Genomic DNA, 24224 nt, shown 5'->3' with positions numbered 1-24224 from the left:
AAGCATCTCGGGAAGCTACAAAATACACATTTTTTAAAAAAAAATGAACTGGAAAAAAAACCCCAAACCAATAAAAAGAAGAAAACGGTCCGATGCGGACAGAAGAAAGTGGTCCATCGTGGATATTTTGCAGCAAACCAGATCATAGAATCATAGAATGGTTAGAGTTGGAAGGGACCTTAAAGATCGAGTTCCAACCCCCCTGCCATGGGCAGGGACACCTCCACTAGAGCAGGTTGCTCAAAGCCCCATCCAGCCTGGCCTTAAACACTTCCAGGGATGGGGCAGCCACAACTTCCCTGGGCAACCTGGGCCAGGGTCTCACCACCCTCACAGCAAAGAATTTCCTCCTAATATCTCATCTCAATCTCCCCTCTTCCAATTTAAAACCATCACCCCTTGTCCTGTCACTACACTCCCTGACAAAGAGTCCCTCTCCGGCTCTCCTGTAGGCTCCCTTCAGATATTGGAAGGCCGCTATGAGGTCTCCCCAGAGCCTTCTCTTCTCCAGGCTCAACAACCCCAGCTCTCTCAGCCTGTCTTCATAGGGGAGGGGCTCCAGCCCTCTGATCATCTTTGTGGCCCTCTGCTGGACCCGTTCCAACAGGTCCATGTCCTTCCTGTGTTGAGGACTCCAAAGCTGGACACAGTGCTCCAGGTGGAGTCTCACAAGAGCAGAGTAGAGAGGTAGAATCACCTCCCATGACCTGCTGGCCACGCTTCTCTTGATGCAGCCCAGAATCCGGTTGGCTTTCTGGGCTGCCAGCGCACGTTCCCAGCTCATGTTGAGCTTCTCATCCACGAGCACTCCAAAGTCCTTCTCCTCAGGGCTGCTCTCCAGCCATTCTCCGCCCAACCTGTATTTGTGCTTGGGATTGCCACGTCCCAGGTGCAGGACCCTGCACTTGGCTTGGTTGAACTTCATGCAGTTTGCACGGGCCCATCTCTCCATCCTGTCCAGGTCCCTCTGGATGGCACCCCTTCCCTCCAGCGTGTCAACCATGCCACACAGCTTGGTGTCGTCGGCAAACTTGCTGAGGGTGCACTCTATCCCAATGTCCATGTCTCCAACAAAGATGTTGAACAGCACTGGTCCCAGTACCGACCCCTGAGGAACACCACTCGTCACTGGCCGCCAATTGGACATCGAACCATTGGCCACAACCCTTTGAGTTCGGCCATTCAGCCAGTTCCTTATCCACCAAGTGGTCCATCCATCGAACCCAGGACTTTCCGATTTTGAGACCAGGATGTCGTGCAGGACAGTGCCAAACGCTTTGCCTAAGTCCAGGTAGATGACGTCTGTTGCTCTGCCCTTGTCCACCAAGTCTGTGGCAGTGTCGTAAAAGGCCACCAAATTTGTCAGGCACGATTTGCCCTTTGTAAAGCTTTCTCGCGCGCGCAAAAAACCAAATCCCTCGCCTGATTTACAAACTGAATTAAATAGGGCCAGTTACGGATGCTACAGCCTGTGAGCTGAGCCTGAAATACGGTAACAGGTTTTAATGTCTTCAAAGATCTCCTCTTCCTCGGGGGCACAGGGAGAGTATTGCAGCTTCCTATTCACGCATGAGCTAAAAGGAGCAGGTACAGAAACATTTTCTTCCACGGCAAGACAGAAAATGATACAACCGCAGCTCTCCGGGTTACCTGCCCATTTATTTCTTTGTTTTTTTTAATTCTGAAGTTAATTGGCATTCTGAAAGGTCACGGTTAGAGATCAGCAAGGACTGAAATGAAGCTACTTCAGGGAAAATAGGATGCAACAAACTCACTGCCGCCAGAAAAAAAATATCATAATCCAGTGGACTAGTTATCAGAAGTAGTCAACACGGATTCACCAAGGGGAAGCCATGTCTGACTAACCTGATAGCCTTCTATCATGGCATGACTGGTTGGACAGACGAGGGGAGAGTGGTGGATGTTGTCTACCCTAACTTCAGCAAGGCTTTTGACACAGTCTCCCACAGCATCCTCATAGGTGATCTTAGGAAGTGCGGATTAGAGGAATGGACAGTGAGGTGGACCGAGAACTGGCTGAAGGAGAGAGCTCAGAGGGTTGTGATCAGTGACACAGAATCTAGTTGGAGGCCTGTAACAAGTGGAGTCCCCCCAGGGGTCAGTACTGGGTCCAGTCCTCTTCAATATATTCATCAGTTACCTGGATGAGGGGATGGAGTGTACCCTCAGCAAGTTCGCTGACAATACCAAACTGGGAGGGGTCATTGACTCGATGGAGGGCTGTGCTGCCACACAGCGAGACCTGGACAGGCTGAAAAGGTGGGCAGAGAGGAACCTAATGAACTTCAATAAGGCAAGTGCAGGGTGCTGCACCTGGGGAGAAATAACCCCCTGCACCAGGACAGGGTGGGGGTGACCTGCTGGAGAGCAGCTCTGAGGAGAAAGACCTGGGAGTCCTGGTGGACAACAGGATGACCATGAGCCAACAATGTCCTTTTGTGGCCAAGAAGGCCAAGGGCATCCTGGGGTGCATCAGGAAGAGGGTAACCAGCAGGTCGAGAGAGGTTTTCCTCCCCCTCTGCTCTGCCCTGGGGAGGCCACAGCTGGAGCACTGGGACCAGTGCTGGGCTCCCCAGTTCAAGAAGGACAGGGAACTGCTGGAGAGGGGACAGCAGAGGGCTACAAAGATGATGAGGGGCCTGGAGCATCTCCCTTACGAGGAGAGGCTGAGGGACTTGGGTCTTTTGAGTCTGGAGAAGAGAAGCCTGAGGGGGGATCTGATCAAGGCCTATAAATACTTCAAGGGTGGGTGTCAGGAGGATGGGGCCAGTCTTTTTTCAGTGGTGCCCAGGGACAGGACAAGAGGAAACGGGCACAAACTCGAACATAAGAAGTTCCATCTAAACATGAGGAGGAACTTCTTTGAGGGTGGCAGAGCCCTGGGAGAGGCTGCCTAGGGAGGTGGTGGAGTCTCCTTCTCTGGAGACATTCCAACCCCACCTGAACATATTCCTGTGGGACCTGCTGTGGGTGGACCTGCTCTGGCAGGGGGTTGGACTAGATGATCTCCAGAGGTCCCTTCCAACCCTGTATCATTCTGTGATTCTGTGATGCAGACGTTCATGCTCCTTGCACGAATCCAGCCTACGTACACGGACCTGAAACGACTCCTCCTATTAATTTCACTAAATACCCTCCAGATGAGGGGCAGTCGTATCAAACAGGTTTCTGACATACTGATAAAGCACCTTATGCCTACAGTTTTCCCCTCCTAAGGTACAGTTTATCTGTAAAATCTATGCAAGTTTAATTTTCAAATTAAACATCGGGATTTAGGAGTCAGACTCCGCCGCGATGCACGCTTTGCAGCCAATTAAAAAGCGAAAGCGGCCAGGGGTAACGCAAATCCCCGGGTGTCTCGACTCCGCAGCGTCTGAGCCAACACGGAGTCATTTCTCATCATCTTCACGGCAGGAACCTCCGGTGTCCTACAGGGACGGGAGAGATTTAAGGTGACGAGGAAACCACGGGTGATGTGTAAGGGACAACAGCCGAAATGCAATGATAAACTGCAATAATTAATCAATGGTACTATAAATAAAAAGGTATCATCAATTACAGAGAACGTTTATCCTGCCCATAAAGGGGCTTTTTAAGGATATAGGTGGATATGAATTTCTCAATTAATATTAGCGGATACAGTCAGGCCCTACTCAGCATTCCTTATCCTTGAAGACCTTGGAGAGCCCTAGGAAGCAACACAGAGGGTATTTATCGGATCAATTTGCAAAGTCTCAGGTTGGTAGGTGGGAAAACCCTCCTAAGTGTGTAATCAAACAATTATTCTGCAGCTCATCAATGACAAGTGGCATTTGACGAAGGCCCTTCTGTGATCAAGGTGTCACACTAAGACCATCAAGCCATCCATCGCTTACATGGCGCCATCTCACCCCTCATCGTGGCTCCTCCTTCTGAGCAGTGGTTACCTCTAATACCACAAATGTGCTCAAACTACTTTGCAAAGTGAATATTTACCCAATTTACCCTTTACTTTCCAGGTGATGTGACTCACAGGATGTATGGTTCAGTAATGGCCAAAGTCTGTTTGACATCGGGATCTCACATAGAGCTGGGTCGGATTTTCAAGCAAGAGCTTTCAAAATCATCCCATTTTATCTTCCTCCTCCTCATCCTTCTGGGCAGTTCTCACAATTACAACACAGTTTTTGGAGCTTACTGAGGAAGCTCTTCAGTGGAGACCCAAGATCCAAGTGCATCTGCACTTCCATGGTGGTGTCCCACCCTTACAAGTGTCTGGTCAGCAGTAAAAGGCTACCACCACCACATCATCATAGAATCATAGAATGGTTAGAGTTGGAAGGGACCTTAAAGATCATCCAATTCCAACCCCCCTGCCATGGGCAGGGACACCTCCCACTAGACCAGGTGGCTCAAAGCCCCATCCAGCCTGGTCCTTCCCAGCCATCATGGGAAGACAAAAGCCTTCCCAGCAAGGACAGCACAAGAGAGGCAAAGCAGAAGCAGGACCACACTTGTCCCATCACAACTCAGGACGTACCTGCTCATCGATCTTCCTTTGAAGCTGGACCACCTTGTTCTCCATGCCAATGTTGAGCTTCTTCAGGTGCTGGGCTGAGCGGGCCTCAATCTTCAGCGCCTTCAGCTCCTGCCTGGCCTTCATGCGCCGGTAGTAGCACTGCAGAACGATGGTGGCACCTCTGACCCGGCGGAAGCGAGTGCGGGCCAGCCAGCCACGGGCATACTTCTGGAGGATGGTGGCTTTGTGCTCCGCAAGGATCTGTAAAACACGGGCAGAAACGTGACAATCAAGGGAGAAAAGTCACCTGTAAAAGTGGCAGAAGCCTTGATTTTGTTGCAACACCCAACACTTCCCAACCTGCCTTCAAAAGGGCTTCTCCTCCAAGGAGGAAAAGGTACCGTATCAGCTTCTCTTACACATCTTTTGTTTCACCCTAAGGCTTTCTTTGCACTTGCAAATTTTAATTGAGAGGAAAGGGATTGTGTGAACTTAGGACACAGCAGGAGTTACTCTGAAATGAGCTTTGTACGTCTCCAATCTTGGCACTCTTATGGGTGGAGAAAGCTGAGGGCGCTCAAAGAGCTAGAAGAAACCCTACTGCATCACTCTGGGGACCTGTTCCAGCCTTACAGCAAAGTCCTGGTGGACACTCGGCGTGTCCTGACCCCACGGAGCATCACCTACAGCTCTGCATCTGTTGCTGAGCCTGCACTTGAACCGACAACTCCACCCAACGCCTTTATCAAGGTGCTCCAGAGATTAAGGATGAGGCCTGAACTTCTACACCCTCTTAAGATGTTGGGTTGTCTTGAATCTCAGAGAGTTTAAACGCCAAATCAGCTGCCTCCCTTGCAGAGGCTTCTGATTTTAAAATAATAGATACTGAAAAAGCAGCAGCAGCACAAATTCCTGATCACCAGCATCCAGCTGCTCTGTTTTGAAGGACATCCCTGGTCTCTCTGGTGGGTCACCAGGCGTCGAGGTAACCTCCATCATCTCCAGGAGCAGGCTCATCATGCCTCTGACTTGTTCGAATACCCCCGGTGACAACAATTAGGAATAAATTTAGGTGACTACCAAAGTAAGGCAATATCTGAGGAGTGGACAGAAGATCCCCCCAAACTGGTCTCAGTTTCCTGACAGACAATTTCATAGAATCATAGAATGGTTTGGGTTGAAGGGGACCTTAAAGATCATCGAGTTCCAAACCCCCCGCCATGGGATTTCTCATTGTATCACTTGCTGTCATCAAACCTTTACGTCCTCGCTTTCAGCTCCCGGTTTAACACAGAAAGCTAATGGAGAGAAACTAATTAAAGAGGGATTTATATCAACAAATGACCCGATGCCTTCCCCGACAGACCCCACCAGTCTTCCTGCCGTACTGGAAACGGCACCCGCAGCAGGGCTCAGACACAAATTCACTTTGCCAGGGAGGGTTTGCAGAGCGTGGGTTAGATCAAATAACATTTCCAGATTTCCACGATGCCTCCCAGCCTCCGAATGACTAACTTGATTTAGCTGCTCCACTGAGGTGCTGCTGCCAAAATTCATTTTCTGCTTGCACAGCTTTAAACGGCAACGCTCGCCGTCAACGAGTGCTCTCCAGAAACACCAGAGGTGGTCACAGAATCACAGAACGATATGGAGTTGGAAGGGACCTCTGGAGATCATCTAGTCCAACCCCCTGCCAAAGCAGGTCCACCCAGAGTAGGTCCCACAGGAACGGGTCCAGGCGGGTTTGGAATGTCTCCAGAGAAGGAGACTCCACCACCTCTCTGGGCAGCCTCTTTCAGGGCTCTGACACCCTCACAGGAAAGAAGTTCCTCCTCACGTTAAGGTGGAAGTTCTTATGTTCCAGTTTGTGCCCATTTCCTCTTGTCCTATCCCTGGGCACCACTGCTTGGCTCCGTAAAACATCCAAACCGGCCACAATAAATACAGATAATAAATAGAAAGGCTCTTCCTACTCTTTTCTAATGCGAAGATGCTGCGTGGACTCATACCTTGCGATAAATCCTCCTGACAAACATGCCCCGAGCAAAAGCCTGGATGGTGACGGTTGCGTTGCGGACCCTCTGGAAAGCTCGGAGGATCCGTACCATCCGGTACTGCTTTTGGAAGACGATAGCAGCTCTCGTCCTCCTCAGGTGCTCGGCAAGCCTGCAAAGCACAGGAAAAAGGTGAGCAGTAAAACTCAATCCCTCTTTTTTATGTCATAATAAGTTTTAAACCGGACCAAGAGAAAAAACTTTTGTCCAAAGGTAGTTTGATGGCCTTCAAGAAGGACCACCCCAACAGTAGGGCTAAGAAAAAAAGCACGTCTCCGTTAAAATAATGGGAAGACAAATGCAATCAGCGTCCATAGCACCCAGGAGCACTGGAACCAGTAATCGACCCATCTCGTTATTCCTAAATGGCATTAAAACCAAATATTTCCCAGCTTTTTTCTTGGTTTGAACTCATCACCTTCCGTAGTTGAGCCAAGCAACGCCCGAGGTTGGCTCCATCGCTTCCTTAACTATAAAAAGCAAAGCGTGGCACGGGGTATCTCCCGACTCGGGGGAAAAAGGCAGCGAATCGATTTGACATTTAAACCGGCGTGCACTGGTTTGGCAACATTCATGAGCAGAGCCCCGGGCAACTCACGGAGAATGAAATAACGAGGGATGCCATCGACTCCCTGCCACGTTGCTCCCCTTCTCCAGCTGAACTCTTGTTCAATTTGCTGTTACGCGGGTTAATAAACACCCATAAACCCCCCATTTAATTTGATAATTAGCTCGTTTTGCCATATTTACGATTCGTTTCTTGCTCTCGGCATGAAGCATTGTGCAGCATAGTTGATCCACTTCTTTATTTTGTGAAAAGCACATCAAAACTCAAAGAGCCACATCAGATTGGCTTATATATTCTCTTCATCAAGGCCAGCGGTTTCTCATTAGGACCCACTGAACCAGAGCTTATTAAAGGGGACAAGGGACGGCCCGTTTCCAAAGAGGAAAGAGTTGTTCAGGTGACATCCATCCCTAGGAAACCAGCACAAGGAGGTGAACTGGAAAATCACGTTGCAGAAACGCTACAGCAGGTGGTTTCTCCTGCCTCCAGCCCCTTTTTTAGCTCATACCCCGTCACTTGGACGTCACCAGGGCTTCCTCCTCCCCTCCTCAGAGGGATGTTTGGCTGATGCAAAGTCAAATACAGACTCCAAGGCTGTAGACGTGCATGGAGAGCCCACCAGAGAGGCTAAAATTAATCAAAGACTCCCCCTTTTTCTTAATCTACTGTGTCCAGTTCTGGGCCTCCCAGTTCAAGAAGGACAGGGAACTGCTGGAGAGGGTCCAGTGGAGGCTACAAAGATGATCAAGGGACTGAAGCATCTCTCTGATGAGGAAAGGCTGAGAGACCTGGGGCTGTTCAGCCTGGAGAAGAGAAGACTGAGAAGGGACAGAAGGGACATCATCAATGCTGAGCAATAGCTAAAGGGCGGGTGGCAAGAGGATGGGGTCAGACTCTTCTCAGTGGTACCCGGTGACAGGACAACGGGCACAAACTGGAACATAGGAAGTTCCATCTAAACATGAGGAGGAACTTTTTGCTGTGATGGGGGCAGAGCTCTGGAAGAGGCTGCCCAGAGAGGTGGTGGAGTCTCCTTCTCTAGAGACATTCAAAACCCCACCTGGACACATTCCTGTGCAACCTGCTCTGGGCGACCCTGCTTTGGCAGGGGGTTGGACTAGATGATCTCCAGAGGTCCCTTCCAACCCCTATGATTCTGTGATTCCTCTTGTTGCTTAGGTCTCATTTACCTTGTCTCCAATTAAGCTGTGAGATTGTTGAGAGCTACCTGTAGCCATGAGCCAAGAGAAGGACATGAACCTCTGAGGACAAGAGAAATCTGTGCTCAGTTTTAAATAAAGTCACCAAACTCCCCAGCTTTGCTCATTTGAGACCTTCTCATCCCTGGATTCTCCACGATGCCAATCCCTTCCACCAAACACAAATAATGCCACAAATTCAGTTAGCATCTCACGTTCTTCCAAAATACAGTATGATTTAGAGGAAATCCTTGGAAGGAATATGGAAGTTCTTCACCTTCTGTTACTCCAATAATTGATAGAAACCAACATTCTTCCAGCATTCCGGAGAGACGTGGTGACTGCTCAGGAGCCCTGTAGTACACAGGCAGCATCTCACGTTGCCCAAGGGCAAGCAGAGTTAATTGGGCTGCAGATTAGGGAGCAGCACTTCTGATGGGCAGATCCTAACGTAGAGTCAGAGAGAACACTGCTGCTCCAAACCCAACAACAGAGCAAACCCACCACAGCTTCTCTAAGAGAACAAGAAGGGAAACAAAGCTGAAAGGACCCAAATCTACTCTTTATTCCTATCTGCAAAGTGCCTGAAGCCAGCTTGGCCAGATCATAGAATCCTAGAATGGTTTGGGTTGGAAGGGACCTTAAAGACCATCCAGTTCCAACCCAGTTCCAGTAGGCAAGGACACCTCCCACCAGAGCAGGTTGCTCAAAGCCCCATCCAACCTGGCCTTGAACACCTCTAACAAACGTGTTTTGGACAACTACAAGATTTTAAGATTCCTATTTGCTGTGAGTGATGCCTGTCACCTCAGGGTGTCAATGAAACTGGAGCCCATGATGAGAACATGCAGCACCAGACAATGAGAGAGTCTTACACTTGGCATCTGCTCCCTCTGAAGGGCGGGACCAGCCCAAGGTCACCTCTCACACGCTCCTCCCCACGATGCCTGGCTGACACTCTTCAAAAATAATTCCCTTTTCCAATACATCTTCCGTCAAGCTGCCCTTACAGAAATTCATTTCACCGCAGCTTTGAGAAAGAGGATTTTTCTTTATTCTCAAAAGCACAACTAGTTAAAGCTCAGCGCAGTCATTTGGAGACTGAAGTCCTCTCCAAGCTGATCTAGATCTGAGCACCCAACTGACATTACTGCTAAACAGGCCATCCCTATCACCAAAAAGCAGCTCGTTGGTGCTATAAACTTAATTTTCCTTCAGGCAGTTCTTTTTTCATAGAATCATAGAATGGTTTGGGTTGGAAGGGACCTTAAAGATCATCCAGTTCCAACCCAGTTCCAATAGGCAAGGACACCTCCCGCTAGACCAGGATGCTCAGAGCCCCCTCCAACCTGGCCTCAAACACCTCTAGGGATGGGGAAGCCACAGCTTCGCTGGGCAACCTGGGCCAGGGTCTCACCACCCTCACAGCAAAGAAGTTCTTCCCCACATCTCATCTCAATCTCCCCTCTCTTAATTTAAAACCATGACCCCTTCGCCCTATGGCTCCCCTCCTCGATCAAGAGTCCCTCCTCAGCTTTCCTGGAGCCCCTTTAGGGACCGGAAGGCCAGGATGCAGGAGAATGGCAGCGTTTTCAGATGAATAAGGGGCACGAGGTGCAAAGTGTTGGGATGTTATAAAATCGCTTTACTGGTCCCTCACACCCACCCCACTTCTGCTACCAGCTTCTTGCTCTCCAGTTATCCACAGAAAGCCCAGCGAGTCACCGACACGAGGAAGCTTGAGGTTCCCGCACACAGAGTGTTAAACGCTGAGCTCTGTCATTCTGTAAATAGCCCCACTGCCAGTGATTTGCAGTGATTTTTTCTCATCACAAAGGAGCCAGTAAATCAACTCTGAGAACTTCCCCTTGGATACCAAGGAGACACAAAGCTGGCCCCTGACGAAGAGGGGAACACACCAACCAGCAAAGCCCTCACTGGCCGATCCAAACTCCCTTGGCCAGAGGTAGTCCCGGAAAAAATATTAGTTCCGTGAAACACTTTCAGCTAAATATCTCAGAGTATTTTAGTCATCCGATTACAGCCGAGCTGCCTGTGTTATAGCCCTGAATCAGCACCTAGAAATTAAATCAATATAGATACGACATCAGTTTGAGGCGAAGAGTTTTGATCTCTTGCCCCCGAAATAAAGGTGGGGAGAGGGGCCAGGAATAAGTAGAATCATAGAATCGTTTTGGTTGGTAGGGGCTTTTTAGATAATCAAGTCCAAACATCAACCTAACACTGACAAAAACCACCACTGAACCTCAGCACCACATCTGCCCAGCTTTGAAATACCTCCAGGGATGGTGAACTCCACCACTTCCCTGGGCAGCCTCTTCCAATGCTTGATAAACGTTTCCATGAAGAAATTTTTCCTAATATCCATCCTAAACCTCCCCTGGTGCAACTTGAGGCCATTTCCTCTTGTCCCATCGCCTGTTCCTTGGGAGAAGAGATGCCTGAGAGAAAGTCCTGACTTCAGCACAGAAACTTTCACCGTAGCGGTACCCACGTGCACAATATGGGTCTTGTTTTCACCGGGGTGAAAGCTAACACCCCACCCAGAGCATTTTCACTGTTTCTCCTACGAAACCCCCAAGTTTAAGGTCTACAGGATGGAACAGATTGAGAATAGGAGCACCCAGAAGTGGTTTCCCACTTGACCTCCCAGTTAGCCCTTCCTGGGAGGGCTTCCCAGCACCCACCTCCGCGCCAGGTGCCCACGCGTGTAACGCTGGACGACGATGGCAGCTCGTCTCAGCCTTTTGTACTTGAGCCTCTGCAGCCAGCCCCGCACCGTCTTCTGTATCATGATGGTGGCAGCTCTGAACTTATCTGCTCGCAGTTTCTCCAGATATGCCACCTGGCCTGCACGGAAAAAGATCTTGGTACGTCCAAACTGGAACTTGTCTGGATCCTTTTCAAAAGCATAAAGGAAACTAAATTTAATTAAGGCAAACATTTATTTATTTATTTTATTTTCAGTCTATGTTGCTCAGTACATACAGATTAAAAAACCCGCTTCAAATCAAATTTATCAGCTCAGCTCTACATCTTTTATTAATTGGGTGACGGAGATATTATTAGACTCCAAACTACTTGAGCTTTTATATACCCATTGAGGAAGGCAGCACTAGGATTCGGTCTTAAGTTTCATATATTTATACAACTTTTTAATGTTTTGGGGTTTTTTTTCAGTTGGTTGGTTGGTTTTCAAAGTTAAATACAGCAAAGCAACGCCAGAGGACTTCAAGAAAAGATTTCTTGCTTCGAAAGATCAACGCTTACATCTGCAAAGTCCTACACATGCTGCAAGCGGCTCTGCAGCCAAGACACACGCTTGGTGCGTAAGGAGAACGGGCTTTTGCAGAGAGAGGAACCCCATGGAGTAAATTCCTCAAAACCCCACCAGGAAAACAAAGGATCGAACTTTAAAACCTGGCTAAAACGCTGTGTTCGTTCTGGGCTGCTCAACAGCAAGAAAACAGGAAGAATCTTTTGCGTTGCCCAGTTGTGAGCTAAAAATAACACACACGAATCTGAGTAGTAAGATTTTGGTGAGGAGAGGAGGCAAAGACTCCTTATTTGCTTAAAGGGAAAAAAGTCCCAATCTGTGGGATGCTTTTTCCACATATTAGCGGCCAAGAAAAGTCTCCCACACATCAAGATAGAACCATTGTTGCATTTTTCTCTTACTCATTTCTGCAAAGAGACATTTAATGACGGGGCGACAGAACCGTCTTTGACTAAGGTTCACGATGCCCTACACAGGTGAAGTAGGAGCAAGGAGAGTAATTCAAACCACATCGAAGCCACGAGCTTCCGTGCTGTAAAAAAGTCACTGCCAAAAATACGGTCCCAGCTCACCTTAATGAGGTCTTCCAACAGGGTCTGACAGATCTGCTTCTTGTCATTCTTGGAGAGGTCCCTCTTTTTCATGAGAACGCGGTATCTGTTGAAAAAGTCGTGGTAGGACCATCTGAAAGCAAAGAACGCACAGGATCAGTCTCCACGTCGGGCATTATTTCCTTAAAATAAAGCATTTGGAGTCATAGATGAGTCAAAATATGAAACTCATACACTAAGGGATCTCTCATCGTGGATTGAAGCCACCCAGAAGGAGCTTGGTAACCCCAAACCTGACCCCCCCACCCAGCCTCAGCCCTCTCCTGCCGCTGAAGGTCCTTATCAGCGCATTTCTAGCCTGGAACTGGAAGGCCACGGATCATCACGTTTTGATTCCTCCCGACGGGCTTCCCAAGCTGCTGCATTTTACCAGTCACATGCAACACCACCATTGCCTTTTGAAATAATCTACCAATTTTGAAGAGATCACAGATCCCTTGCTTTGGCCAAAAAAAAAAAAAAAAAAAGAAAAAGCAATCTTGGTATGATAAAGAATTCATCAAATTGAAACTCTTCCTTATTACGCTTTTCCAAACTCTGTTGAATGTAGATTTGAATCGATTCATTCACTGACCTCTGCGGCCAAGACCTTTAAAAAAACCCCACAGAATCTTTGGATTCTGAAAGGACAGAGCAGCCACTTGGATCATAGAATCATAGAATGGTTAGAGTTGGAAGGGACCTTAAAGATCATCGAGTTCCGACCCCCCTGCCACGGGCAGGGACACCTCCCACCAGACCAGGTTGCTCAAAGCCCCATCCAGCTTGGTCTTGGAACCCCTCCAGGGATGGGGCATCCACAACTTCCCTGGGCAACCTGTTCCAGTGCTTCACCACCCTCACAGGAAAGGATTTCCTCCTAATATCTAATATCTATGGATGTCACCAAGGAGTGAAGTTTCCAAACACGCAACACTAATCGAAGGAATCGAGAGCCCTGTATCTTACTGCTGGGAAAGATCATCTCCTGCCGCCGCTGCAGACTGGATCCTGCAATCGGTTCAGCATCTGCCAAGTTTTAGCCTTCCCCAAATTAACACAGTGAGTTATGGACCCCTCAAAATCCAAGCTTTTAATTAAAACACCAGGCGTTTCCAGTGCTGTCAAGAAAGGCCATCGATATTTCAAAAAAATAGGCAGAACAAACGTCAAAGGAAGGTGGGAGAGAATTGCAGAGATTCTGATTTCTGCCCTCGCTCAACGAAACCATCTGTGAGCCCGATCCTCATCCCAGCCGTCCAGAAACATCTCCTCCATCCCGCACCCCATGTGCCCCTATATATTTTGAGTGGTGTTCCTCAGGGGTTGGTACTAGGACCAGTGCTGTTCAACATCTTTGTTGGAGACATGGAAAGTGGGATAGAGTGCGCCCTCAGCAAGTTTGCCGACGACACCAAGCTCGGTGGCACAGTCGACACGCTGGAGGGAAGTGATGCCATCCAGAGGGACCTGGACAGGCTCGAGAGGTGGGCTCATGTAAACCTCACGAAGTTCAACCAAGCCAAGTGCAGGGTCCTGCACCTGGGACGGGGCAATCCGAGGCACAAATCCGGACTAGGAGGAGAACGGCAGGAGAGCAGTCCTGAGGAGAAGGACTTGGGGGTGTTGGTGGATGAGAAGCTCAACATGAGCTGGGAACGTGCGCTGGCAGCCCAGAAAGCCCCCAGCACCCTGGGATGTATCAAAAGGAGCGTGGCCAGCAGGTCGCGGGAGGTGATTCTACCCCTCTACTCTGCACTTGTGAGACTCCACCTGGAATACTGTGTCCAGCTTTGGAGTCCTCAACACAGGAAGGACATGGACCTGTTGGAAGGGGTCCAGCGGAGGGCCAGGAAGATGATCAGAGGGCTGGAGCACCTCTCCTATGAAGACAGGCTGAGACAGTTGGGGGCATTCAGCCTGGAGAAGAGAAAGCTCCAGGGAGACCTTATGGCAGCCTTCCAGTACCTGCAGTGAGTCACGTAATCGTGGAATTGTCAGAGTTGAAAGGGACCTCTAGAGATCATCTAGTCAGGAGAGCTGGGGAGGGACTCTTGATCAGGGAAGGGAGCCACAGGACGGGGGATAATGGCTTCAAACTGAAAGAGGGGAGATTGAGATGAGATCTGGGGAAGAAATTCTTTGCTGTGAGGGTGCTGAGACCCTGGCCCAGGTTGCCCAGAGAAGCTGTGGCTGCCCCATCCCTGGAGGGGTTCAAGGCCAGGTTGGAGGGGGCTTGGAGCAACCTGGTCTGGTGGGAGGTGTCCCTGCCCAGGGCAGGGGGGTTGGAACTGGATGATCTTTAAGGTCCCTTCCAACTCAAACCATTCCATGATTCTATGATTCTAATTCTTCCTATTTTTTCACTTCCAGATATTAAGGAGGGGGGAAGAAAGGCAAAATAAATTGCAAAGGGTCAGAGCGATGCTTGTGACGGGTCCTCACGCTTGGCCAGTATGCGGTGTGTCCAACTGTTGACAGAATCTCTAATGAACCATCTTGATGGCTGGAAGCTGGGCTATTTGGTGAGATAATCACACCAGAAATATAGTACAGCCAAGACTACCCACCCTTCAAATAACCAAAAGTACTGGATTTTCACTGAAAAAAAACCAACCCCAAATATCTACTACGGGGAGCTCTCTGTGGGGTGAGGTACGACAAAACTGAACTCAAAAACCACGCAAGACCACGGGCTCGTGACACGCAGGGTTTAAGCATAAACTCGCTTTCTTTTTGCTTCCCAAATTCCTCCGTTTTATAATTCCGTTTCCTATTTTGTACCTTAATCCTTTCGCTCTGGGCAAATAAAACCCGTTTTCATTTTAAGCACCTCCGAGGCTTTAAGCAGCTCCAAATCAAAGCCGATAGGAAAAGCGGAGAAGGCAGTGCCCGAGGCTGGAGACCTCCTGCCCGGCTCAGGTACCGCTCACGCTCGGGAGAGCTTGGGGAGGGAGAAAAGAAAAGGAGGGAATGAAGGAATATCCCTCCCCGTTAACCTGCCAGAGTCAGTTTAGGGGCTGATATTATGAACTGCTGCTATTTGGAGGGAGAAATCCTCCTGCAGTCGTCACCCAGGCTTCCTCCTGCAAAGAAGCCACACGCATAACGAAGGCACGGGTCCAAACTGGGCAGAAAGCAGCAAAATCCATCACCTTCCCGCACTGGGACAGAGACGGAGATCCCACAGATCAAGAGTCAGATACCTACAAAAATCCCTTAAAAACAGATCGTAAATCACTGCGTAAAGGATCTGTCTTCAGAGCCTGTTGCTCTTTGGGGGGGGGGGATAAAATCTGATTTTCCACATTGTTTCCACTTGAGCCCATTTTTAACATAAAAAATTCACTCTTTATGATTAAGCTTCATATGAAATTATGGGAAGTGGCAAGGAATACGCTCACTGATGGATGTCGGGGTGTTTTGCTGCGCTGGTGGCATCCGTAATCCTCTACCTCACCTTTATCCATATCTCCCAGGGGTTCACAGCCCAAAATGTTGAACCTCCACGGCCCAACGTCGCTTGGCCCTTGCCGTAACGAGGCAGCTCTCGTCACCCTCGCCGATTTAACAGGAGGTGACACTCCCGAGATCACGCTGCTCGCCTTATCGCCCACGGAATATCGAGACAAAAACTCTGCCACGCCTGGGCTCCGCTGGCTCCACCGGGAATATTTTCAGTCCCAGTTCACACGGAAAATAAAGCTGCAGGGGTTCAGAGGTGCCGTTAAGAGGACCTCCCCCCGGGAGAAAGGAACAATTAAAGCGCTGGCGTTGAATGTGACATGTCTGGTTCAACCGCTTCAGGTTGAGAGCGGTATAAAATTACCTTAAAACTGGGTCCTTCGAGAGGAACAACCACGATGCTCCAACCCTACAAGAGAGATCTCTCTGGTGCAGAAATACTGAAGCTCAATGCTTTGGTGCACACACGCTTGTTTTTATTCTTCTGCCTATATATGTCATTATTTTATTTTTTTTTTAGGTTCAATATCTGCATCTTCAGCAGAGAAAAGGCAAAAAAAAAAATATGGGAAAATTTAACGTCCCTCCTGCCAGCCCACAAAGAGATTCCCAGCCGTGTCCACGTCACTCCACATTTCAGCAGGTCAGGACAGGTTACGGGAAGGTTATAGCTCGGTTCGACTTGTTGATAAGTATTAAATTAAAAAGAGACCCCGGGTTTTCCGGATGCCGACCGGCGCTTCGTTTTTAGGAGGTGGAAACCACCAAGGGCCGCTAAATAAACACAATTCCTTGTAATTATTAAGTTTTACGATCTGTAAAGAGGATTTTGATACCTGCCCAACTGAAGGAGGCAGGAAAGACTGCAGAGATGCTCCTAAAACCTTTCCCGAGAAGAAATAAAAATAATCTCGGGGTTGAGAGAAAACAAAAGCAACCTCTAACGGCAAAATTTCGCTTTGAAACCAGCACAGGTCACTAAAGGGAAGAGGCAATAAAAAGAATGGAAGGACACACGGAAAATAAAATGCCTGTGGAAAAAAACCTCCTTGGGCTTGAGCGAGAAGGAGGACGCTCGAGGGCTTGGCCAGGAGAAGAAGACTTGGCCACCCCAGGAATTTCTGTGTCATCTACAGGAATTAGACGGAGGGAATAAGCCATAACGAAGGCCACAAGTTAAGCTTTGCATCTGTGGTTTAAAAAAACCCCAAGATTTGGATGCTTTACAAAAAACTATAGCCGGATGCAAAGCAAAGGGGATGCCCCCCCCCGAAATCGCGGGGCTACGAACCCAGCTGGAATAATTACAACCTTGCAATTAAAGGGAGGGTTCGGGTAAGAAGCCGGGGGGGGAGGAGGGGAGTTTGAAATTCTGACTCCTGAGGAAGCCTCTGAAAAGCATCTCTCCGAGCCCTCAGCAACTGCCCAAAATATCCCCAACCTATCATTTTAGGGCATTTCAGCAGCACTCATAGAATGGTTAGAGTTGGAAGGGACCTTAAAGATCATCCAGTTCCAACCCCCCTGCCCTGGGCAGGGACACCTCCACGAGAGCAGGTTGCTCAAAGCCCCATCCAGCCTGGCCTTGAACCCCTCCAGGGATGGGGCAGCCACAGCTTCCCTGGGCAACCTGGGCCAGGGTCTCACCACCCTCACAGCAAAGAATTTCTTTCTGGTATCTAAATCTCCCCTCTGCCGATTTAAAACCATCACCCCTTGTCCTGTCACTACACTTCCTGACAAAGAGTCCCTCTCCGGCTCTCCTGGAGGCTCCCTTCAGATATTGGAAGGCTGCTATGAGGTCTCCCCGGAGCCTTCTCTTCTCCAGGCTCAACAACCCCACCTCTCTCAGCCTGTCTTCATAGGGGAGGTGCTCCAGTCCTCTGATCATCTTCCTGGCCCTCCGCTGGACCCCTTCCAACAGCTCCATGTCCTTCCTGTGTTGAGGACTCCAAAGCTGGACACAGTATTCCAGGCGGGGTCTCACGAGCGCATAGTAGAGGGGTAGAATCATCTCCCGCGACCTGCTGGCCACACTTCTCTTGATGCAGCCCAGGATGGGGTTGGCTTTCCGGGCTGCCAGCACGCACTGCCGGCTCATGTTGAGCTTCTCATCCACCAACCTTCTCCTCAGTCCTTCTCCTCAGGGCTGCTCTCCAGCCATTCTCCGCCCAACCTGTATTTGTGCCTCGGATTGCCACATCCCAGGTGCAGGACCCTGCACTTGGCTTGGTTGAACTTCATGCAGTTTGTATGAGCCCACCTCTCCATCCTGTCCAGGTCCCTCTGGATGGCATCCCTTCCCTCCAGCATGTCAACCATGCCACAGAGCTTGGTGTCGTCGGCAAACTTGCTGAGGGCGCACTCTATCCCACTGTCCACGTCTCCGACAAAGATGTTGAACAGCACTGGTCCCAGTACCGACCCCTGAGGAACTCCATGCATCACTGGCCGCCAATTAGACATTGAACCATTGACCACAACCCTTTGAGTGCGGCCATTCACCCAGTTCCTTATCCAGTGAGTGGTCCATCCATCGAACTTTCCAATTTTGAGACCACTCAATGAAGAGCTGAAAGGAGGAGCGTAATAAGAGCTTGATGATTTTATGACTTAACCATAAACCGGTTAATTTTGGTGGCTTAAAATTATGGAATACAAAATCTTTCCATCAAGGGTAAAGAAATTCATCACCCAAGACTCTCCCAGTGACGCAGCTCCCAGCTGCGGAGCAAGCCCGGCTTCAGGGAAGAAATCCCGCCGGCGCCGCATGGTACCACCCCTCCGAAGGGATCAATATTTCCAGCAGGAAGGAGCTGGACTATATTCATCTTTCTATAGGAGCCGAAGCAAAAAATTTCTCTCGCCTTGTTTGTTGCAGCAGAAGAGATTTGCCTTTCAATTAGCTCAAAAACACGCAGGCTGGAATGGCTTGAAATTCTCTGGAATATGTTCAGAGAGCAGAACGAGGCAGGAAATCCTTCTATTTACATATTACCTTTGTTGGAGAGCAGCTCTGAGGAGAAAGACCTGGGAGTCCTGGTGGACAACAGGACACCCATGAGCCAACAATGTGCCCTGGTGGCCAAGAAGGCCAATGGCATCCTGGGGGGCATCAGGAAGAATGCGACCAGAAGGCGGGGTGGAGGGAGGTCATCCTCCCCCTCTGCTCTGCCCTGGGGAGGCCCCATCTGGAGCACTGGGACCAGTTCTGGGCTCCCCAGTTCAAGAAGGACAGGCAACTGCTGGAGAGGGGACAGCAGAGGGCTACAAAGATGCTGAGGGGCCTGGAGCATCTCTCTGATGAGGAAAGGCTGAGGGACTTGGGGCTTTTGAGTCTGGAGAAGAGAAGACTGAGGGGGGATCTGATCAAGGCCTATAAATACTTCAAGGGTGGGTGTCAGGAGGATGGGGCCAGTCTTTTTTCAGTGGTGCCCAGGGACAGGACAAGAGGAAACGGGCACAAACTTGAACATAAGAAGTTCCACCTAAACATGAGGAGGAACTTCTTCACTTTGAGGGTGTCAGAGCCCTGGAAGAGGCTGCCCAGAGAGGTGGTGGAGTGTCCATCTCTCTGGAGACATTCCAACCCCACCTGGACATGTTCCTGTGCAACCTGCTCTGGGTGGACCTGCTTTGGCAAGGGGTTGGAGGAGATGATCTCCAGAGGTCCCTTCCAACCCCACGTGATTCTGTGATTCTGGGAGCGGGCAAACGGAATTTCGGGTAGCCAAAGGCATGTATAGGTTTTGTTTCCCTGAAACGACTGCAAGACAGCTAAAGGCACATTATAGAAAAAATAAAAAAAGAAAGATTTTATATCCCCGGATGCCCATGATACGCTTCAATGATGAATGTTAAATGTTTATAGAGTTGAGCAGCTGAGATTTCATCCCTAATTGACAGAAGGGCGCTGCATCTGACAGTCGGCATCCAGCAACCAGGGGCAGCAGACAGATGCCAAAAAGCCCTTCAAAAAAAAAAATTAATTTCATCCATAACAACTCTTATAATAAGAGTATTTCGAAGAGCCAGCAACGACAACGATACTCAGAGTGACTGGGAGACCACTGCCTGGAAACCACCAGAACCAGCAAGAAGAAAAATGTAGAGTTTTGACGAAATGCAAGTGAAAAAACTTGTTTTAAAGAGTATTTTGTTATTAATGAAGATCTGCCCCAATTAATTTTCTCTTTAGGTAGCCGGTTTCTACAGAGATGATGAACGGTTTTACAGCACAGAGATGTTTTCCGTGCTTTACCCACAGAGGTTGGTGATAGATTTATTATCTACCCATCTCAGACAGTCCATTCATCACAGTCATTTATGTACATTATAAATACATTTCCTAACCGCCGCGTAACGTTTCAAACCAAACGAGAGATTTTTCAATTTACTTGAGAGAGCTGCAGAGCGCAGCGGAGCACGGAAAGGATCAAATAAAGCCAGACGTACCCGAAACGGGGAGCGCGAGGCTTCATCTATCAGCGGGAAAGCAATCGTGTCTTCCACGATACAACACTAAAAACTCTATTAAAACTTTTTCTTTTTTTTTTTTCTTAAAGGAACCAGGTAAAACCATCGATGGAATCCTCAAAACATTCAATTCTTCAACATAAAAACTAATTGTGAGGGAGAAATGGGAAATGAGAGCAGAAGGTGGCTTTACCCAGGGATCTCTGACCCAAAGCCACATCACTCTCACAAGTTACTCTCGCGACGATCTGCTGGGAAAATATTCAGGTGGAAATACCAAAAAATGAAAATAAACATTTTCTCCTGTTTCTGTAATAAAACTTCCCTGGAGATAAAACATTTTGAAAATCCCCCGTTGCTCTAAAAGTAAATTCCTTACACCCCAAGTGAAGCAAAACCCAACCAAAGATCAAGTTTTCCGTTATTATTTTCAGAGGTTTAAATTTAGATCCTTCACAGGGGGGGGTTAAATTTAAACTCCTTTCGGGTTTTATCCTTGATCACCCATTCTAGTCCAACTCGTCTCAAAACATATGGAAATAGAGAGGAGTAATCAACGCTCACCGTGATGGAAACCGAGACAGGCGGCACGGATGTAAAAACGGGGAAAGAAGTGAAACGTTCATTAGGTTTCCCACAAAATAAGATCCTGTGGAAGCAGCTTTTGCCAAACTGGCTTATAAAGTCAATTCAAATATATAGATTATTCACAGGTTTTCAATGATGTCGCCCAGCTCCCGGGTCCGGATTTTCAAGGCTGGAATTTTATGACCATTTTTACTACCAGAACCCAGAGTCAGCGTCTTATTTTATTCAAAAGTCCTTGCTAGGTATAATTATCATTCTAGAAACATTCAAATAAACACAAATCTGTCTTTGAAGCGTCCCAAACACTGGAGAAGGTCACTCTAAAAGGCTGAAATAGGTATTTACACCCTTCTTTTTTTATTTTTTTGCCCCCCTGGAGGAAGAGCAAAAGTTGACAAGTTGAAGTGATGGAAGAGTTTTGTATTTTTAGTGTCCTGGGGAAAAAAAAATAAATCAATCTCAGAACCAAAAGCACACGAGCAGAGCCAAAAGCATCCCCTTATGAGTTTTTCAGGATGGAGCGGTCTTTGCACCGGTGAATTATTTACCATAAATAGGTCTTGGCTGGTCTCCAGGTGTCGCGGCGGTTTCTCCCCTCCTCAGTTAAAGAATCACAGAATCACATGGGATTGGAAGGGACCTCTGGAGATCATCTAGTCCAACCCCCTGCCAAAGCAGGGCCACCCAAAGCAGGTCCCACAGGAATGGGTCCAGGTGGGGTTGGAATGTCTCCAGAGAAGGAGACTCCACCACCTCTCTGGGCAGCCTCTTCCAGGGCTCTGCCACCCTCAAAGGAAAGAAGTTCCTCCTCATGATGAGATAGAATTTCCCATGTTCCAATTTGTGCCCGTTGCCCCTTGTCCTGTTACTGGGCACCACTGACAAGAACCTGACCCCATCCACTTGACACCCACCCTTTAGATATTTCTCAGCATTGATGAAGTCTGAAGTCCCCTCTCAGTCTGCTCTTCTCCAGATTGAACAACCCCAGGTCTCTCAGCCTCTCCTCAGCAGAGAGATGCTCCAGTCCCTTCATCATCTTTGTAGCCTCCACTGGACTCTCTCTAGTAGTTTCCTGTCCTTCTTGAACTGGGGGACCCACAACTAGACACAGTCACTGGCCAACAGAGGTTTTACACGGGTTAAGTGCAGCAGAACCATCTCACGTCAGCGCACGGAAGCTGCCATGAATCCTCAGAGGCTCTTTGCAGCTTTGCAGGAGATGAAAGCAACTGGGAAGGGCAGGACGCTCCTCCCCAAAAACCAGTATGGGGAATTTCTCACGGTGTTCAGCATCACGCTCAGCCGGCTCTTTACTGAGCGTATTTATAACTCCTTTGTTCCATATATAAAGGCTGATGGCTCTGCTGACATTAACACAAAGCTGCTTGGCACTAAAACGCAATTGATGCATTTTTAGAATTATTTACCCTTGTCATCTTCAGGGCTTATTTATAGTTTATGTTTTCTGATTTATTAGGCCCTAAAAACCTCTTCTGAATTTTGTATCGCAATCAGCAAGAGCCACACCACCCACAACCTTTCCTTTTTAAGACGCAAGGGTTTGGAGAGTTTAACCCTGCTTTGGATGTGCGGGTTGAAAAGTCTGCAATAATGACTTACAATCCTTATTTTCTTTCTCTGCAAGTATAATCACAAATTTTTTGGCTGAAATGACTATTGCAGCAGGCGGCTGAAGCCAGGGAAAAAAAAGGGAAAGCAAACCGTACAGTGCAAGGAACCTTTTGAATGAGGAGCTTCAGGCAAGCAGGGAAGGAGTCCTTTAGGGCAACGCTTGTTTCTACTCTGCTCTCGTGAGACCCCACCTGGAGCACTGCGTCCAGCTCTGGAGTTCACAGCAGAAGAAGGACATGGACCTGTTGGAGCGGGGCCAGAGGAGGCCACGGAGATGCTGCGAGGGCTGGAGCCCCTCTGCTGTGAGGACAGGCTGAGAGAGTTGGAGGAGTTCAGCTTGGAGAAGAGAAGGCTCCGGGGAGACCTTACAGCCCCTTCCAGTCCCTAAAGGGGCTCCAGGAAAGCTGGGGAGGGACTCGTGATCAGGGAAGGGAGCCGTAGGACGAGGGGGAAGGGTTTGACACTGCAAGAGGGGAGATTGAGATGAGATCTGGGGAAGAACTTCTTTGCTGTGAGGGTGCTGAGACCCTGGCCCAGGTTGCCCAGAGAAGCTGTGGCTGCCCCATCCCTGGAGGGGTTCAAGGCCAGGTTGGAGGGGCCTTTGAGCAACCTGGGAGGTGGGAGGTGTCCCTGCCCAGGGCAGGGAGGATGGAACTGGATGATCTTTAAGGTCCCTTCCAACCTAAACCATTCTATGATACAGAGCCATTATTTCGCTACTTTCTGTCCATCTCCGAAAGGGATCAAAGCTGGACTCTTTTATCTGCCACAAAGCAGCTTTTTCCAGAGATTCCACCACAGCAAATTACTTCTTAGGACCAAACAGAAAGCACCAGCTGAAACACTGGACACGACACGACACACTCACTGGCAGCCCCACGACAGAGCTCACTGCTTGATAACGAACCTCAGATTTGAGGAACCCAGGAGCTAACGGTGGTTTTGCAAAATGAAAAAAAAATATAAAAAGGGGAAAATCTACCCTGGATAGAAACCAACCTAAATAAACCCTGTTTGTCCTGAAAACACCAGTGTTTTCTTCTCCCTCCCTCGCCCCAGTTAATGAAGTTGCTGAGTAAAGCACACCAGCAGCACATCACCACGTCAAATTCCCAGGACGGTACCTGGATGGGAATCCAGCCGCGCTGATACGGATGGTCTCCAGCACTCCGCAAGCTCTCAGCTGCTGCACCGCTCTCTTCGGATCAAACCTGCGGTTATATTTAAGACAGAGATTAACACAGCGAGAAGGACAACATATTTCCAGAAAGGAAACCAATTCCACAGCAAAATAAATCTGATATATTAAATTCCATACCAAAACCGAGCAATTAATAGGTTCCACGGGTTTGCGGACCATTAAGTTTATCAACAAGAGTAGTGTTCATGTTCCAAACAAAGAGCTTTGGTAGGTGTCACGTGGAAATTGAAGGTATTTCTCCTCTCAGCTGTCTGCCCTCTTTTTAGCTGACCCCTTACCACTGGCATCTCATTTCCATCAGCAATTTGTGCCGAAAAACCTTGGTGCCAACTTCCAGCTGAATCCTTGGGCTGTGCTCTCCCTGGTTCCTGGCATGAACCCACTTTCAGATCCGTCCATTTTTGTACAGAGCACGGGTACCAGCATCCCCCATCACATCTCCCTCCTTCCACCCCTGCCACCGAACGCGCAGAGAGGTCCCTGCTCTCCAGCTCAAGATGTTGGACCCTGGAAGAGGTTGTTGGATCAAGCTTGGACTCTTAAGATGTAGATGCCCATAGATGTCGATGCCCACAGACATCTTAGGTTTCCACAACAAGGGTGAGGAGCAAAAGCTTCTCAGGTACCTGCT

General features: G+C 48.8%; 1 protein-coding gene across 1 annotated transcript in view; it reads right to left on the bottom strand.

Moving 5' to 3' along the window:
- LOC141476738 (unconventional myosin-Vb-like) overlaps positions 1 to 24224 on the bottom strand; it is a 170439-nt gene that overhangs the window by 47108 nt on the left and 99107 nt on the right. The window contains exons 17-21 of the mRNA XM_074165546.1: positions 23517 to 23603; positions 12211 to 12322; positions 11049 to 11260; positions 6529 to 6685; positions 4541 to 4780 (exon numbers count right to left, since the gene is read on the bottom strand). Of these exons, the coding sequence (XP_074021647.1) occupies positions 4541 to 4780; positions 6529 to 6685; positions 11049 to 11260; positions 12211 to 12322; positions 23517 to 23603 (808 nt within the window). The remainder of the gene's footprint in view (positions 1 to 4540; positions 4781 to 6528; positions 6686 to 11048; positions 11261 to 12210; positions 12323 to 23516; positions 23604 to 24224) is intronic.

Source organism: Numenius arquata, chromosome W, assembly GCF_964106895.1.
Source record: "Numenius arquata chromosome W, bNumArq3.hap1.1, whole genome shotgun sequence".
NCBI lineage: Eukaryota > Metazoa > Chordata > Aves > Charadriiformes > Scolopacidae > Numenius > Numenius arquata.
Note: the sequence above shows the minus strand (reverse complement) of the source record. Positions and strands in the feature narration are given on the sequence as shown.